The 19,656-nt window shown below is 38.6% G+C and overlaps 1 protein-coding gene and 1 non-coding gene across 2 annotated transcripts; one reads left to right on the top strand and one right to left on the bottom strand.

Moving 5' to 3' along the window:
• Positions 1-7,412: 7,412 nt before the first annotated feature.
• Positions 7,413-9,236, top strand: LOC125474913 (scopoletin glucosyltransferase-like). The gene has a single exon (XM_048579164.1). The coding sequence runs from the start codon at positions 7,640-7,642 to the stop codon at positions 9,086-9,088; it is 1,449 nt and encodes a 482-aa protein (XP_048435121.1). The 5' UTR covers positions 7,413-7,639; the 3' UTR covers positions 9,089-9,236.
• Positions 9,237-17,508: 8,272 nt separating this feature from the next.
• Positions 17,509-17,722, bottom strand: LOC125475060. The gene has a single exon (XR_007256395.1). It is a non-coding gene; the product is annotated as a small nucleolar RNA U3 (small nucleolar RNA).
• Positions 17,723-19,656: the final 1,934 nt, after the last annotated feature.

The following is a 19,656-nucleotide window of genomic DNA, read 5'->3' as shown; positions in this document are numbered from 1 at the left end:
TCGCATTGGAGAATAGACCCTCTTGGGTGTCAGGGAATTGGCTTACTTTCTCACACTAGAGAGCTTAGTTTATCCTCTTGCACTGGAAAACAGACCCTTTTGGGTGTTGAGGAATTGGTTTACCCTCTCGTATTGGAGAGAAATTAGTTTATCATCTCGCACTGGAGAGCAGCGTCGGGGAATTGGTTTACCCTTTCACATTGGAGAACAATTAGTTTATCCTCTCACACTGAAGAGCAATTAGTTTATCCTCTCGCACTGGAGAACATACCTAGATAGGTGTCAAAGAATTAGTTTACATTCCCTTACTGGAGAGCAATTAGTTTATCCTCTCGCACTGAAGAGCAGACCTAGATGGATGTCAGGGAATTAGTTTATCTCTCGCACTGGAGAGCAATTAATTTATCTTCTTGCACTGGAGAGCAGACCCAAATAGGGATTTGAGCAATTGTTGTAGACATCAGTTGAGCCAGGCTTATGAATATCTTCTTGAATCTTCATTGAGAATAAAGAAATGAATCAACCGTGCTGGAAGGTAGAAACTATATAACAAACTGGATAATCTTCGGCTTACAAGGCTTTGTGTTGTTAAGCTGCTTGAGACTTTGAACTTATTTGGAGAAGCCTTAAGGGGTTCAGGGGGTGATGGAGACTTCTTCTGCTTGTGCGAGCCATATCGTTGACCCGTCAAGATACTTATTGCACCAACCCTCACTTATCAGCTTTTCAAGGCACTATTTCCACTTCTGGCAGCCGTTTGGTAGTATGGTCTGGTCTTTGATGGAATGCATAATACTTTGTCTGATCCAACTTGGTAAGATTGCATTTAATGAGTGACGGTAGTTTGAACTAAGATTCGTTCTTGAACTTGAGAAGAATTTGACCAATTGGAACTGTGAACTTGGTAAATGTTTTGGGCGTTAAGTATTCTCTAGTTGGGGAACGTTTTATGCGCTTCTTTTCTAACTCGTTTTTGTTAGACTACTTGGCCTCGTCCCATTATGCATGCTTTTCCGCCAAAGCATAAGAAGCTGTTAGGGGTAGTTATTCTCCTATGATCAGCTTTTCGAATAAAAGGTGTTCGGTGGGAAGCCCATTTCTGAATGCTGTTGTTGCCATGTCCTCATTGTAGCCAGCAATCTTGGCCATCTCCGCTTTAAACCTCTTGACATAGTCGCGAATTGTTTCCCAAGGATCTTTTATGATGTTGAAGAGATGGTCGAATGTCCTTTTGATTGAGTGGTTAGACGAATACCCCTTAGTGAAAACTAAGGAAAGTTCATTGAAACTCCGGATCGATTTCGGTGGTAAGGTGTGAAACTAGTCTTGCACCTCGTCTTATAGAGTTGTGGCAAAAATTTTGCACATAAGCATGTCATTGTTCTTATAGAGGATCATGGTACTGCGGTAGTGCTTAAGATGTCAATCCAGATCTTTATCCCTCTTGTACTAAGTGAAGTAAGGCATAGTGCGAGGTGGATTTGTCCGTTCGATCCCATCTGTGAATGGTGACATGCTTATGTTGGTCATGTCTCGTTAAAGCGCATTGTTAGCAGCCTCGTTGCGCAATCGTTTAGTCGGGAGCCTGTCAACTTCTTTTTGAATTTACCTCTGCTGTGGTGGTGAAATTTTCGGCTACCTCCGGTCATGACCTATTGGTCTAGGTCGCTCTTCATTATGCTCGACTTGTTTATATTGTGGCTGCGGTGTATGTGGCACGTTCCTGGCAACTGAGTAGGCTATTTGCAAGCTGTTGGTTGAACTTGAGCCTGATTCAGTAACTGCTTTTCTCCATCCGCTGTGCTACCTACTCCGATGTGAGGTAAATAATGCTCCTTGCGAGCCTAGTTGTGAATCAACACGCCTAGAAGGTTATCCATGTTAAGAATTGGAGTGTGACCTCAACTGTGAACGTATACTCATCCATGGGCTTGATTGGGAGTGCTCGCTCCTCCGCATACTAAGACGAAAGTATACATTATCTTGAGGACCCAGGCGGAAGCATAAACTACTAGAACGCTCAGATCGTGGCTGGTTGAGGAGCTGTTTACCGGGCCCTACTGAAAGAGTTTATCATCTGCCTTTATCATGCTTTGGGATACCTTGTCTCATGCACATTGCATCTCGGTGCGCTATAAAAGCTGATTCACCAAGGTTGTCTGCTGTGCGAGGGCGCTTGTCAACTCTATGACTTGTCAAGACAAGTGTGGTTTGTCATTCGCGTTGGAAGAGCTTGGACTGTATGTGTCTCCTTGAGTGGTGGAAATGTAATGGACTCCGGGCGTGAGATTTAAATTAGGAAATGTCAAATCTACAGATAAATGATGTGAAAATGCCCCCAGTTCAATCGTCGGTCCAGAAATATGAATATGGGATAGTTGAACCAGCCTTGGACCGGTCAGGATCTCCAAGTGAGCCACTGGGAGCTGGTTGGGCCGTGAAAGTGGGCTGTGCCATGTGTAAGGATTGTGGGCGCGGTGCAGTGCTAGGCCGAGGAATGGTTAGTGCAGCCTGAGCCTGCAATGCTTCTTGGGCAGCGGTTTGGGCTTGCTCGCGCTGGGCTTGGCTCGGCTGCCCTGCGGTGTGGGCTGCAAATTGGGCTGCCTGCTAGGATACTTGCGCAGCTGTTGCTAGCGCTTGGGCCTGGGCTTGGTCCTGGGTTTGGGTTGCTATAGTGGCAGCGCATAAGGCCATGGTAAGTTGCATGGAGTTGGCTCACTCCTCATTGCCATGGTGGTCCCCGTGGCTGCCTTAGTGGTGGTGCTCCGTTGTGGCAAAGTTGCTCCTCTTGCCACTTCATTGAGCCTTGTTAATCACCGTGGTGAGGCTACATCACAATCTCCATCACTAGATCCGGATCTTTGAACGTAGGAAGTTTCGTTCGTTATGGTTTCCAAATTTCTTGTCATTGTATTTTTCTTCTACGTTTATTCAAAGAATTTTACAAAAAAATCTAGGGAGTAGAACGTACGAAAAATCTACAAATGAACGAGAAATTAGAAACGTTGAATGCGAGAATCCTCTTCGAGTGTGTGAATCAAACTCTCAGTGACAATACCAATTTATGGATGTAAATTTCCGCCTTCTTTTTCTTGGACAAAATTGCACCTAGAAAACAATTAACACCTTAGGTCAAGACCAAGAGCCTCACAAGTCCACGAAAAATAGGGGGCCTTTGGCCGAAGAACCTCCGATGCAAAAGTTAGAATTTTGAGAGAAAAGTGTTTGGAGAATTTAGAGAATTTTGTAAGAGGATTCAACTTAGGTTTTTGGAGAAAATGGTGTGGTATTTATAAGGATGTGACCTGCCCCTTTGGGAGAGATGGGAACTGGCCACTTTAGTGGTTTTTTGGGTGTAATTTACAATTAATTAGAGTGATAAATCAATTAATTAGCTAATTAATATAATTTAGGAGAAATAATTTGGGAGTTACATTGTGAGGGAGATTTGATGAGGATGGATGAAATATGTTTTGAATAAATACCTATTTTGATCACTTTTGACCTTTATTGAGCCATGATTGTCCCCTGTTTGCGCGTAGAAGCTTTAGTGTGTCTCAATGGTAATTTTATCTTTTTTACCCAAGAGTCCATGTGTCGCCTCCATAATTTTCTTGATTATTTTTGACTCCACAGTTTGAATTGCTTTTTAAAATGACTTAAAGCATTTATGGTGAAATTAATTTTGAGTTTAAAAAAAACTTGAAGTGCTTTATAGAAGAAGCACTGGTATGTGTTTTTTGTAAAAAACACTTCAAGTATCTTTCCAATATCCACTTAGGCTTAATAAGGATTGGTTTCAAAACCATTTTTACTAGAAACACTTTTAGTCATCTTAAAATCACTTCCAAATAAGTTCTTAAATTGTTATTAACACTACAAAATAATCAAACTGCACTCCTTTCGTAAAAAAGTTTGAGAAAAACATAACACTACAAAGAACTGCATAATGATTTATTGGGAGAGGCAAAACAACTCCCGAAATTTAATCAATTTGTGATTCACGAATGACAAGTTTTGATGTGGTAAGTATAATCCATCTAATTTTGTTGAGTTTTAAAGTACAACAGGTATGTATCTTTTACTAACGTAAATGACAAAGAGGTATGTGTCATTTGCTAATCCTTAATTGTAGCTTTTGACGAAAAAAAAAATCCTTAATTGTGGCTAGCCGATAACTTTGAAATATGCTTTTTTTTTTTTTTTTTTTTTTTTTTTTTTTTTTTTTTTAACTAATGATTTCTGAAATTGTCCAAAGTCTTCATTTGATTTTTTTAATTTCAAAATTAATCAATGCCGTCTTTAAAATTGGGCACTGCAAGTCAATTTATTCATTCAGTGTAGATTTCGTCAAGTGTTATGTTGATGTACTGACTAGGCACACATGTAAGGCCTATGAGTCCAACAATATGTTATCAATTTAAGAACATTTATGATAAAAACTGTTGAAAAAACAAAAACAATATTTATAAACGATGACGACATTGCTGAGAACGATCACCTACTGTGCGAATGATTCACTACTGTCGTTAGCTACCATCTCGACAACATGTGAGAACATTTGAAGAATCCACAAATGGTTCCTACTTTCATATGAAACCAATCATTTGGTATACCCAAACAAATATAGTTTTAAAGAGATTCAAGACTCAGGTCATATATCTATGTGGTAACTCTATCTACCGTGTAATATCTCATTCCAAAATTAATATATTCTATTCCCTAATCTTGTAAAATTACGACAATGCACCTGACAGGTGGAAATCCTATGTGGACGTTTGAGTTCTTATCACTCTTTATCACCTTGCACATAATTAATTCTTTTGAAATTATGAAAATGCGCCTGACAGGTGAAAATCATATGTGGATGTTTGAGTCCTTATCACTCTTTATCGCGTTTGAGTCCTAATAAAGCGGTGCCACATGAATTATACAAAATAATTAATTCTTTTAAACTATTTAAGGAGGTGTAGTCAAACTTGAATTTAAGAGAATTTTAATAGACTTTAAAATCCTAATGCAGCAAACTAAATGAGTTTTAGAATCTATGAAAATCTAAGTGTAGTCAATTTAGATTTTAATAGTTATTTTTAAAGTCCATCCAAATATAGGTGTATTAAAAATTTAAGATTTTATAAGATTTCATTAAATTGTGAATTTTATGAGATTTAAGAGTAAGAAGTGCATATAACCAAGATCAAACAGAATCCTACCTCACAACTTAAGATTTCAAGTCCATAGACCTCTTTGAATGTCTGACCTCCCTTCCTCTTACTACCTGCTAGCCACTTACTTTGTTTTATCTTTTTCCTTCATCTCTAAAATTTTTCCTTCAATTTTCCTTGATGGGTCGCATCATTTATGGATGGAAACGATGTTGGGTTGCGTAATTTCTCATGTCTAGTGGTGCTGTTGGGTCCCAATTTTCACATCTTTAATTTTTTTTCCAAGCAGCAATCACTTTCTGTTCCTTGTCCCTTTGTGAGATGTTCCTTAGTATTTTCTAGTCACATGGGTGCTTTGATGACAGCTGTTATTTTTGTACGTGCATTATATGTGAATTTACTAACTATGCACTATACTATACGCGAATTTAATATCTATGCCGAGAAAACAAAAGCTGTTTAATAACTACGCGAATTTATGGATAGAAATGATAAAAAATGTTGAAAAAACAAAAACAAAATTTATAAACGATGATGATGTTGCTGAGAACGATCATCTACCACGCGAATGATTCACTACCGTCGTTAGCTACCATCTCGACAACATGTAAAAAGATTTGAAGAACCCACATCTGGTTCCTACTTTCATATGAAACCAATCATTTGGTATACCCAAACAAAAATACTTTTAAAGAGACTTAAGACTTAAGTCATATATCTATGGTAACTCTATCTACCACATAATACCTCGTTCTGAAATTAATATACTTTATTCCTTAATCTAGTAAAATTACGAAAATGCACCTGACAGGAGGAAATCCCATGTGGACGTTTGAGTCCCTTGGGAAATCCTATGCGCACGGTGCTAAATGGCAGGTCATGGTTCTTTGGAAAATCGTTGCTTATTCTTGCTGAGGTAAAGGGAATGGAGGCGCCTGCTAGTGTTTTGTTGTGTGAACAGGAGTTTTGGGTTCGGATTCATGGGCTACCAGTCTTTCATGTCAGTGCGCATGGGGGAAACCCTAGGGGCTGCGATTGGTAGGGTGGTGAAGGTTGACTGTGATCCTCGTGGTGGCTGTGTAAGGGAGTTCTTGAGAATAAGAGTGGGGGTTGATGAACCCACATCTGGTTCCTACTTTCATATGAAACCAATCATTTGGTATACCCAAACAAATATAGCTTTAAAAAGATTCAAGACTCAGGTCATATATCTATGGTAACTCTATCTACCATGTAATATCTCATTCCAAAATTAATATATTTTATTCCCTAATCTTGTAATTGCCATCATGGTAGAAAGAATAATAGGGGCGGCATTAGCAACGATGGTTTTTACTCCTAACCTTTAGAGGCGGAAATCCATACTAATTGCCCCTAATACTTGCTAATAGATGCAAATATAATTGCCTTTAACACTTACAATTCTTGTAGTGTCACGTATTGACTACTTTGACAATTTCTATCTAGAAGAATAATTTGTGTTCTCTTTCGGCTGAAAGTCAAAACATAAAGGTCCATATTATTTTTTAGAAATGAACCAAAAAAACACAGAGGTTAATTACCAAGTCCCCTTTTATATAAAAAAATAAAAATAAAAATTATTAAGTACTATTCAGAAGCAACCTAATAGTGCACCGGACGACTGAGTAGGAGGTCGTATTATCATAAAAAATTCTCTCAAGGGTAGCATAACCCCTTGCATATCTGAATGATGCAGTGCCTGAAACCACTGAGACCTCTTTAACCCTCTCAAACTGGCTGCTGGTGCTTTGTAGCTCAAGGCTGCTGCCATCGTACTGCCCATTGGTGAATGCAAGTGACAATGACACGTACATTGGAGCCGGACAAGGACGAGGCCATTAGAATGCCTTGAGTTCGAGTTGATCTCTTAACCCGAATTTCGGTGATGGGATCGTCAATGGCGAAAATGGTGCCGAATGAGGTGAAAGACTCAGGCTTGCAAGTAAAACGGAGGAGGATCTCTACCCTCCTAATCTCTTTACCCTTACATGCCCTCTTATTTGATTGGTCACGGTTAAGCCACGTCAACATCTTATATTGATTTTTTTATAGAGATAATAAGACAAAAAACAATGTATGAGAGAAGGGGATGGAAGGGAATGAGAATACGAGGGTAGATAATCCTTCTCCAAGTAACACACTATGGTTCTGAACACTAAAATTATTGTCGACATGTGGCCTTTTCTTGTTGTTTTGGGAACAAGACTCTTTTCCGGACCAAACGATATAACAAGAGATTCAGAACAGAAACTCAAGTGAAATAATTTACATGTGTTGCTGGGTGATGGTTTGCGTTCAGATGGTAAGATGTTTATAACCATACATTGTTTATAAACCTTCCATAGTTTATTTACTTAGTCGACTTCTATATATGACCCTCAATTCATGCATCACAAACGCAAACCATCACCCCAATACTTTACTTCCTCCATCTTCATTTCTAAATCCCAATCATGGGTAGCCAAAACCGTGAGTTCCACGTCTTCCTGTTCCCTTTCATGGGTCACGGCCACATGATACCGATCTCAGATATGGCCAAGCTATTCGCAGCGCAAGGAGTGAAGACAACCATAGTCACAACTCCTCTCAACGCTTCAACATTCTCCAAAGCAACTCAGTCAAGCAAAACCAATCCCGGCAGCGTCAAAGTCGAAATCAAAACCATCAAGTTCCCTTCTGTAGAAGCCGGTCTGCCAGATGGTTGTGAAATTCTCGACTCACTCACCTCACCAGAATTATCCACCAATTTCTTCAAAGCAACAAGCTTGCTCCAAGAACCGCTCGAGCAGCTTCTGCTCGACGAAAACCCTAGTTTCCTTTTGGCAGACATATGTTTTCCATGGGCAACTGATGCAGCTGCAAAGTTTGATATTCCGAGGTTGGTTTTTCATGGCACTAGTTTCTTCACCTTGGCTGCCTCATATAATATGAGCAAGTATGAGCCTTTCAAGAACAGTTCGTCCGATTTGGAACCTTTCGTGATTCCAAATTTTCCTGGTGAGATTACGATGACAAGAGCCCAATTGCCTGCTTTTGAAAAGGAAAATATTGAAAACGACTTGACCCGGATGCTCAAACGGGCCAAGGAATCTGAGCAGAAGAGCTATGGAATTGTTGTGAACAGTTTTTATGAGCTCGAACCATTTTATGCAGATTATTACAGAAACGTTTTGGGGAGGAAGGCTTGGCATATAGGCCCTGTTTCTCTGTGCAATAGAAGCAATGAAGAAAACGCACTTAGAGGAAAAGCATCTTCCATCAACGAGAACGATTGCTTGAAGTGGCTTGATTCAAAAGAACCCAATTCGGTCGTTTATGTGTGTTTTGGAAGCATGGCTAAATTCAATGCCTCTCAGCTTAAGGAGATTGCAATGGGGCTTCAGGCTTCCGGGCAGGACTTCATTTGGGTGGTGAGGAGAGGACAAGATGATGACATGGAGAAAGAGGATTGGCTGCCAGAAGGGTTTGAGCATAAAATGGAAGGGAAAGGACTAATAATAAGAGGGTGGGCCCCGCAGATTCTGATTCTTGATCATAGGGCTGTTGGCGGGTTTGTAACTCACTGTGGGTGGAACTCGACGCTGGAAGGGATTTCTGCTGGGTTGCCGATGGTGACGTGGCCGGTGTCGGCGGATCAGTTTTACAACGAGAAGCTGGTGACCCAAGTGCTGAAAATAGGTGTTGGAGTGGGTGCTCAGAAATGGGCTAGTCTTGTTGGGGATTTCGTTAAGAAGAAGGCTGTTGATAAAGCTGTAAGGAGGATTATGGTGGGTGAGGAAGCAGAGGAAATGAGAAGTAGAGCTTGGGAACTTGCAGAGCAGGCAAAGAGGGCTATTGAGAAAGGAGGATCATCACATTCTGATTTGAATGCCCTAATTGAAGAGTTGAAATCCCGTGGTTAAAATGTTGGAGCACACATTTGGATGAGGCTTTACTTGGTGAATATTTTAGATGCATTTTTTGCCAAAATGGTCTCTCAAATTGGTACAAGTTCTTAGTTTGGTCCATAGCAATAAAAATCAATAAATGTAGTTTCTATGTTTGATTCCACCACCAATGTGATCCTTCCGTTATGTTTCTGTTATAACTCTATTTGTTTGCTGATTTGGTATATATATGGGACTATAAACCTTATAAAGTGGTGCCACATGAATTATACAAAATAATTAATTCTTTTAAACTATATAAGGAAGTGTAGTCAAACTCGGATTAGCGAGGATTTTGAAGGATTTTTAGAATCCATGAAAATCTAAGTATAGTCAATCAAGATTTTAATAGTCATTTTATAGGATTTCATTAAGTTATAGATTTTGTGGGATTTGAGAGCAAGAAGTATATATAACCAAGATCAAATACAATCCCACCTCATTCCTTAGGATTTCAAATCCATGGACCTCCTTGAATGCTGACTCTCTCTTCCTCTCACTGCCTGCTAGCCACTTTGCTTGCTTTATCTTCTTCCTTCATTTCTACAATTTTTTTCTTTAATTTTCGTAGATGGGTCGCATCATTTATGGAAAAATGATGTTGGGTTGCATCGTTTCTCATATGTAGAGTGTTGTTGGGTCACAATTTTCACATCTTCAATTTTTTTTTTTTCACGCACCAATCACTTCTTGTGATTTGTCCTATTTTCCCCTTACCCTTTTGAATTTTTTTTTTAATCACCAGGGCCCTCTGCTGAGTGATGCCGTTTCTCTGAGTTTATTAACCATGCACATATCTATTGAAATTATTTCGATTTTTGATTCATGTGTTTACTAATCCATATGGATTCAATTAGTACCTAGAGTGTGATTGGGAGAGTTATTTAATCCAATTCTCAACTCTTTGTTCCCCCAACACGATTTATGAGATTCATATCCGTTGATTATTGAAAATAAAATAAGTCAAGAGTAAGAAAAAAATTTATTCTCTTCTCCCTCCATTTTGGTTTTGGCAAGATGATCAAGAGTATATTTCTCTTGAGTTTAATTTAGGTTAAGATCCGTTGTGTAAACTTACGTTAGATGTATCCAAACTTACTTAAATTGAAGACTCGTTTGATGTGTTTTTAAAATGACTAAAAGCGCTTTTGTGAAATTGATTTTGAGTTCGAAATTTTTTTTTGATGATCAAGATTATTACTTAAGTTTTGATTAACGTGCTTATTTTCTATTGATGACGTGTCTTGTGGTTTATAAATTTGGTCTACCTAGTATTATCTCAAAATATCTGATAATGAAGGACATTGGTTAGCATATTTGCATAAATATTTTATTGGTTTTGGCAACTATTACATTTAGGTAAGAAACTTTCTTTTTGGGTAAATCTCAGTTTACTACTCTCAAATTTAGTGGTTTTCAACATTTAGTACATGAATTTTTTTTTCGTCCCAGAGTCATACCTAAAGTGTTAATTTTGGGACAGTCTCATACATTCGTTAGTCTGACTATTAAGTCTCCTGTTAAATGATGTCGTGGTGCCTATATGGACAATGACTTGGTGCCACGTGTCATTAAGGGGTCCACGTGGAAATTCAAAATTTAAAAAAAAAAAAACCTAAATTTCAAAATTCAAAATTTAGAATGGGAACAGTTAAAAATGAAAACCACTTTTCATTCGAAGCCCACACCCCTAGAAATCTTGATCCCCTATCTCCGTTTGAAATCCTACCAACTCACCATCACTCCACCTCGCCGTTGGTCCAACTCGCCGTCACTCCACCTCTCCGTAGGTCTAACTCGCTGTCGATCGCACACCGTCGTACATTGTGCACACCTTTGCACATCAAAGAATGGGCATCGTTTCTATGCAAGGTTGTCGTGAAGGCATCCTGGTGATGGGGTGGCAAAAAAGAAGGATTGAAGTAGTTGAAACACCAGTTTATTGTAAGTAACCTACCTTTTTCGAAGTGTAGATAATATGGATTTAGGTTTTCCTATTTTTCATTTTTGAATTTTAGTGATTTGTGAGTTCCAATCCCATTTTTTTTTCTATGGTTTCTGGAATGGTGTTTTGTAGTAGGTTTCCTACATTGTTAATTGTTTTCAATGTGCACGTGGTTTTGTCTTCATTCGTGGTCTCAATTGTAGCCTTTAAAAAATCTTGTATTCATGATCCCCATGGTTTTGTTTTCACCTTTTTGTCCTCATGGTCCTACAAGTTAGTGTTTTGGGTTTTAAAAGTTTTTTCCTTGACTTTGCAGGCATGCCTGAATTATTTACCCTTAAAATTAACCACGGTGGGAAGCGGTCTAAAAATGCATATACGTGAGGGTTTGAGGCTTGGTTTGATCACGTAGACAAAAACTTCATGTCTTTTTTCAAGATTGATGAAATGGTTAAGGAGTTAGGATATGACGGGTTTATCTTGTATCATTATAGGATTCCTGGGATGTCTTATAAGAAGAGATTAAGGCCTATTGAATGGGACCAAGATGTGGGTAAAATGTGCAAGTATGTTCCAGGGACTAGGGAAATAGAAATGTACCTAGAACATCTAAGTCCGAAGCAAGCTGCCATGAAACATAAGCTTTTGATGAATCTAGATGAGAATGACATATTAAAAAAAGGTGTCACTATAGAAGATATTGAGGAGGTGGCAATTTCGATTACAAAGGGAAGTGGATCAAAACTGAAGAAGGGTAGAGCAAAAGGGGGTGCTGATCACTTAGAAAAATGGTTATGTCTTTTGAATGACATAGCCTACAATGGTGATAATGAATATGAGGCTGAAGCAACTGAGGGAGGACAAGGAAGTGGAGATAAGGCTGAAGATGGTTCTTTCAATGTTGATAATGAATGTGATGAAGGTGATGAACATGAAGAAGGTCGCGAAGCTGAAGAAGTTAATGAAGAGGCTGAACTAGAAGCTAATGAAGGTAAAAATTTTGAAACATTTATTTTTGCAATTTTAATTTCAATATTCAATTATTTTTGCAAAGTTTAGGTTTTTAACAAATATGCATTGTTTGTGGCAATAAATGCAGAGGATGACACTATTGATAGTGAGTTTGTGGACAATGACTACAATTTGGAAGATGATGATCATCATGCAATAGATGACATGATCTTAGACACTGTGATTGGAGATGCTAAAAATGGTGAAGGGGTTGGGAACCAACATCCAGAAAAAGTTATTGATGCAAGGGATGTAAAAGATGTTCCTCTTGATAATGAGAGATAAGACTTAGATGGCATGCACAGTGTTGACGATTTAGGTTCAGAATGTGATGAGAAAGTCATCTACCTTGAGTTCAATGAAGAAGTTGACATGGATGATCCAAAGTTTAAAAACGGATTGAAGTTCAAAGATGCTGCACAGTTGATAGAGGCATTGTGGTCTCACTCCAGTAAGCATGGTGCACCTTCTATTAAGCTAAAAAAGAATGAGAAATGGAAGATTAGTGCAAAGTGTGAGAAAAATTGTCCATGGAGATTGTATGCTTCCAGGATGTACAATGAAGATTCAATGCAAGTGAAAACTTATGTTGGGAAACATGAAGTCCAAGGATTTGGAGGGAAAATCTTAACTGCAAAGTGGCATGGCTTGGGAAGAGGTATGTGGACAAGTTTAGACTCAACTCAAGCATGCCCATCACTACATTTATGGAGACAGTGAAAGAGGATAGAATGGTTAAGATCCACCTCAAGATAGCCTACAAAGTGAGAGCACAGTGTTTGAAAATCCTTGAGCGGAGTAACGTGGATTAGTACACAATGTTGTGACAGTACTATGATAAGCTTAGGAGGACAAACCCTAGTAGTGCAGTTAAGATGAAGGTGCTACCCTATGATGATGCACATGTGATATTTCAGAGGATTTATATTTGTTTAGGGCTTGCAAAAATGGATTTAAGAATGGATCTATGCAACTTGTAGGGTTGGATGGTTGTCACTTGAAAGGAGTGTTCAAGGGCCAATTACTGTTTGCAGTGGGAATTGATTCAAATAACCAAACTTGGATTATTGCATATGCCATAGTAGAGCTCGAGAACAAGGACAATTGGGTTTGGTTTCTGGAACTACTAGCTATTGACTTAGGAATTGTGAACCAGCGTCGTTGGACTTTCATTTCTGACAAACGAAAGGGTTTATTACCAGCTTTTGAGAAGGTGCTGCCTAATTGTAATCATCGGTTTTGTGTTAGGCACTTATACACCAACTACAAGGCATATAGGTTTAAAGGGAACATATTAAAGGATGCCTTGTGGAATGTTAAGTAATCAAGATGAATAATTGGTGGTAATTTGATTCCCTACATTAGGAATCTCTTGGTAGCAGTATTTCAAGCTAATTATCTACTTTTAAACCTAAGAAAGTGATGCCACATGAATTATACAAAGTAATTAATTCTTTTAAACTATTTTAGAGGGTGTAGTCAAATTCGGATTTGAGAAGATTTTAAAATCCTAGCGTAGTCAACTAAAGGATGTTAAAGGATTTTTAGAATCTATGAAAATCTAGGTATAGTTAATCGAGATTTTAATAGTCATTTTCAAAGTCCATCCAAATCTAGATGTATTAAAAAAACTAAAGATTTTGTAAGATTTCATTAAGTTGTGTATTTTGTGGGATATGAGAGCAAGAAGTATATATATCCAAAATCAAATAGAATCCTACCTCACACCTTAGGATTTCAAATCCATGGACCTGTTTGAATGTCTAACTCTCTCTTCCTCTCACTGTCTACCAGCCACTTTGTTTGCTTTATCTTCTTCCTTCATCTCTACAATTTTTTTCTTCGATTTTCATTGATGGGTCGCATCATTTATAGATAAAAATTATGTTAGTTGCATCCATTTCTCATATGTAATAGTGTTGTTGGATCACAATTTTTCACATCTTCAATTTTTTTTTCATGCAGCAATCACTTTTTGTTCTTCGTCCTTTTTTTCCACTTACCCTTTTGAGATTTTTTTTGAGTTTTTTTTTTTCTTCTGATCACTGGAGCCCTCTGCCGATTGTTGTTGCTTCTGCAGCATGGGTTCATGTATAACACGTGTATTATACGAGAATTTTACTAACTATGCACATGACCATTGAAATTATTTCGATTTTTGATTCATGCATTTACTAATTCATATGCAATCAATTAGTACCTAGAGTGTGATTGGGAGAGCTAATTATTTAATCAAATTCTCAACTCTTTCTTCCCTCAACATGATTTATGACACATCCCGACCCAGAATGTCCACTAGGGCTCCAAATCAAGCTGTGCTGGCTGACATCTGGAAGGTGACGAAGTTATAAAATGTAATGATGTGGAAAGTGTGAATAAATTTAAACCTATGAGTGCCTAAATACCAGAGTGAGGTGGTGAGCGGGAATGAACCCATTTACACGTGACGTCAGATCATAAGTAAAGTACAGTAGAGTATGTAAGGATTATACCCTTAGAAGTAGCCGCCTATACTGAGACTCGCTAAGAATCCTCGTCAATACAAACTTTCAGCAACTAAAACCTGGAGGGGTGCAAAACAGAAAATGTGAGTGGGCAAAGACAGTTTTTGAAAACACATTTCTCTTTTTAAACATAATAACCCCTCACCGTAAAACCCGTATAATTTCCCAGAAAATAATAATACACACCTATGTAGAAATCATGCTCGAAAATAGTGAAAATCAATTATATGCCATATCAAGTATCTCAGCAATAAAATAAGTAAGCCAGGTGAAATAAATCAATGTAACTGATATGTCAGTCAGAGTCACCTAACGTGACCTGTACGACTAAGCCTACAGCTCATCTACTAATTCCTGCACATGAGTTAGAACCACCTAATATGGTCTGTATGACAGGCTAGGTGTAAATAAGTACGCTCAAATGCTACGGTCACGTGAACACTGTGCGACCAATCGCAGGTCACCTACGAGTCGAAACCACCTAATGTGATCTGTTCGACAGGCTGGCACCTGACTTGGATCCAAGTTGAGCGTGTGGTGCGGGAGGTGAACGATCATGTGAAGGCTAGGCCCTGGCCACGGGCGAAGCACTAACACCGGGGTGCAAGATAATGAGCATTAAATGCATCTAAACATAACCATACTTACCGTTATCACTATCATCGTGATATACTCACTGTCGAAACAAACATCAAACTGAGGACAATACTATTTTTATTATCCTGTTTCTTAGTTCGACAATGCACCAAATACTTCACCAAGTCAGTCCACCTTAATCTATGTTAAGTTGGTCCAACTTAATCTCTTAAACTAGTCCAGTACAACAAACACACCATAATGGACTAAATGGAACAATCCAATAACGAAAATTCACTATTATTGTGCCCAAAGCCCCATTTATTAGCCAAGTACTCTGGTATAATATTTGACCCTTCAGTAGATCATCACTTTCATCCACGTACAACTCTATGTTAAAGACCACCATTCACTTTCATGCAAAGTTCAGAATAAAGTAAAGCACCTCTACATGTCTCATGCCATGCATCTACCAAAACAATATTCGTATATTGAAGGTGAAAATTAGTGTTTTTTGTTCAAACAATTTTAATATCAAGTATAAGCAACAACTACAAACCGGAACGGCCGATTGAGTTTGGTTAATTCTGTTCGTGTTTTAATCCGAGTATTCTTCTATAGGAAGAAGTCACATGCAGTTGGTGGAAACACATTTTGGTCAAATTAGAAGTGTTACTGAAATGCACATAAAAAAGAAATGGTCGTGTATTATTCATCAGCTTTTATAACGAAAGTCAATTTGTCCTTATTAAACACATATTTATAAAATTTAGAGATGAACTTGAGACAAAAAAAGGTCGGACCAAGTGGAAACACCTCAAAAGTTCGAGACAATTATGAAATTCACCCTTATACTAATACAATCAGGAAAGACAGTAACATTACAACTCTGTCTTATCTGATCTCGTAATTTTTATATTAATCAGAAACTTGATCATGATGCAATGTTCTTAGGGCAGAAGTGCATGAAGAGCAAAGCCAACACAGCTGACTTAACTATAGTGGCCATTGGAATCCCATATTTACCCTTCCCAAACAAACCTTTAACAAATGGCCAAAAACATAGCACATCCACACACTACACATCATCTCCCCGATGCCCGCCCCATTCACCCCAAAAGCCGGTGGTTGCAAACCCAACGCGGCCGTGGCCAGAGCTGTGAATTGCAGAAACAAAAGGGCTGTGGCTGGTACAAATATTGGAGACTCATCAAAAGTAAACCATAGTGTGACCGGGTCTGCATCCATGTCGTCCGACTGGTTTCAAGATGATCTGTTGGGCGTTCCAACTCTGGGTTTTCTGGAGGGCCTGATTGGCTGGAAATCCTTGCTGAGGTGAAGGGTGGAATAGCTGAAAATGTGAATAACTCTTTTCCTGATGGTGTCGATTGGGTTCAAGACAAGTAGACAACCAATTGCAGATCACTAGCAACAAGGATCTTGATAATAAGACTACCGAGGAGAATGATGATTTATTTGATGCTTGGAATGATTTTGCAAGCTCGTGCAATGCACCAAATCTTGTTGATAGTTCTGTAAAACAAAGTAGTGTCGATTGGGTTCGAGACAACCAATTGCAGACCACCAGCAACAAGGCTCTTTATCATAAGACTACTGATGCGGGTGATGATTCATTCGATGCTTGGAATGATCTTGCTAGCTCGAATAATGCATCAAATCTTGCTTATAATTCTGTAAAACAAAGTATTAATCAGACAACTTCCGTTGACCACACTTCAGAAACAAATTTGTTTGGCACTAGCAACTCGCGTGACTTGGATTTTGGTAGCTTTTTGCAACCAGATTTCTTAACAGGAGCATTTAACAGTTCCAACAGATCAACTGTAGCGGATAGAGTGCAGCTAGGTCTTCTGTATTAGACAGGTGCGTGTATAAGCCAATTTATATGGGTGCTATTATAGCTGCAGAATCCTGTTTCGAATCACCGTGAAGTGCTATATTTGCTGTTTTCAATAATCTAATACGTGAAGCTTCATGGAAGGTGCATGTGCCCATTCATTATAGAACCCATGTTAACTCCTCATTTCTGTTGCGTGTTTAGGTTGGTTGATGCAATCACAAACCATGAAAAAAAATCTGAAGATGCGGCGGAGGTCGGAGATGTTTCCAGTGTAAGAGCAGGCTCAAAATCTGACGATATGGAGAGAAAAATGTCACAGATGCATCATTTATCGTTTATGCTCGAAAGCACTCTTTCAATCCCTCCCAAGCAAGACCGAGGCGTAATTTATTTGTGTTTTTAGCATGCAATGTTTGTTGCGCAACTTGGATGCAATACTGCGAAAAGAATTGAAGATGAAAATGAAATTTAACCAAAAAATAAAAAAGTTTAGAAGGGAGGTCTGTCAGACAACCGTGTGACCACCCCAACCGGTTGTTACAGCGGCTGGGAACGATCATCTACCGCTCGAATGATCCAAGGATCACAAAGCTGTTAATCACGCTCTGATCATACGGTCATGGTTCATCCACCAGACTGAGGTTCCTGTCTCCTTTGAGATCAAGGATACAGAGGTACAACCTATAGAACAGATCCTGTTCAAGTAAGGTCGTGATTATTGAAGCGCGAGACAACCTCATAAAGTCCATCACTCCTCCTCACATGGCCGATGTGGGACTAACTGTAACCATGCCAAAAATGCAATGAATGACAAAGCAACTTTTGAGACAAATAACAGCAGTCAGTCTAGGAAAAACATTTTACAATAGTTACAAACACTAAAATATCCTACAGATGAAAAGTGAATTACAACATTGAAAACAAAGTGCACATTAAAAGCAACATATTATAACAGTTTTCAGTCTCCATGGTTTTGGTATTTCATCTCTGGTGAGATTGACCAGCATAGGTTAATATAACATGGTTCTTCTGCTACTCCTGTGCAGCCTTCACCGGGTGCCTGTTTTCGACCTCCGTGCCCGCCTCTGTCGGAGGAGCCCTTCTCGCAGCTATAAGACACAGAACAAGCTGTCTCATGCATGCCATGGCGGTTGGGTTGTCCTGGAAATTAAATCAAGTAGAATTGTTTCATTAAAAATAAACGGGTTGTGGGAAGCAATCCAAAAAAAAAAAAAAAAAATTGTATTCGAAGAACTTACAGCGATGAGGTTAATGACTTTACGATCCTTCAACCTCTTAGGAAGACACAACTTTCTGTGGTCAACGTCCCTGCAATAAAAATTCATCAATTGACAAATGTAATTATGTTCATCATTTGCTGACTTGACTTGAACTCGACTATTTTAATTAAATTAGACTAATAACATTCGATGTTTGGTGAACTTATAATGTTAAGACTGGAATAGTTAAAGTAGAGAACGGTCCAACATTTTGAATGTTACAAGTCCTATCTAGAGTGTTACATGCTCAATCTTGAATGCGGCTATTTCAGTTAAATTAGACTAAATGACGACCAATATTTAACAAACTTGAAATTGTTGAGACTTAACTAGTTAAATTGTATTAGACACACATATGTTAGAACTGGCTTGAACTCAATTCCAATCTTGTTTAGTCCAAACACAAGACGAGCTTAGACCTATCAGTATTAACTATTAAGAGTAACTTGCTTTTGGCCTTGTGCGAGCCTCATATAGCAACGAACGATAAGTTTAAGCAGTCGGAGGGAAGGCCCTACAGTTGTAATCATGTCGAGCATTTTCCTAAGAGCTTGAGTGATTACGAAAACTCAATCCGTGAAAGCGCAGCGGTACTTATGTCCCTCAGCACTTATAATCCTCTCCATTATGAATGTGGCCACCTGCATATACAAATCAAAAGATTTTTCAGCATAATTAAGTTTTGTTATCCTGATGCTGGCATGGGTACTTATTCGACCCGCACAAAGCAAGACCCTAAACGGGTTATGTCTTTACCGTTGGTGAAATTACAAATATCTTGGAAGTCTACTAAGCAGACTTTAGTTGCTATGTCCTGGAACCATGGCGTGATACTCACCATCTATGTGGCTGCTAGTGAGTGTACATGGCTTAAAGCCGTTGTCAAGCATAGTCAAAACACTTTTTGGATTATCGTCCATCGTTGACGTCCCAACAATATTTGAAGATAATTCTACATGTTTTTCTTCTCTCATTTGCAATGATACCAAATTCAAAAAGGATACATCAAAAGAGACCATACCAAGCACATTGCGCCAAAATTTTTCCTCTCATCCTCAACAAGAGCATCAGAAGATTGAAGTCAAGAGAATTATTTCCCAGACAATCTCAATGATCTCTTCACCAAGTCACTGCCGAAATTCAGTTTTTAGAAGCTTGTCCAATGATTGGAACACGTAAATTGTCTGATTTACGTTGCTTACAGTCTAATTAAGGAGTTTTGATGAACTCAAGGATAGTATGTAGTAGAAGTTGACCTTAATGTACTCTTTTTCTTTTAGTTCAGGAGCATTTGTCCCACTGGACTCTGATAACATGACAAGGTTTTAACTGGGGTCTTAGGTTGGTCATACCCTAATATGAGCGTT

This window comes from the organism of the source record quoted next, unplaced genomic scaffold (assembly GCF_019419815.1).
Source record: "Pyrus x bretschneideri cultivar Hongxiangsu unplaced genomic scaffold, Pyrus_bretschneideri_v1 Contig13, whole genome shotgun sequence".
NCBI classification, from domain to species: domain Eukaryota; kingdom Viridiplantae; phylum Streptophyta; class Magnoliopsida; order Rosales; family Rosaceae; genus Pyrus; species Pyrus x bretschneideri.
This window is presented reverse-complemented; position numbering and strand designations above follow the sequence as displayed.

Excerpts from the sequence above, each read along its gene's own strand:
- LOC125474913 (XM_048579164.1), top strand. The coding sequence starts at position 7,640 with ATGGGTAGCCAAAACCGTGAGTTCCACGTCTTCCTGTTCCCTTTCATG.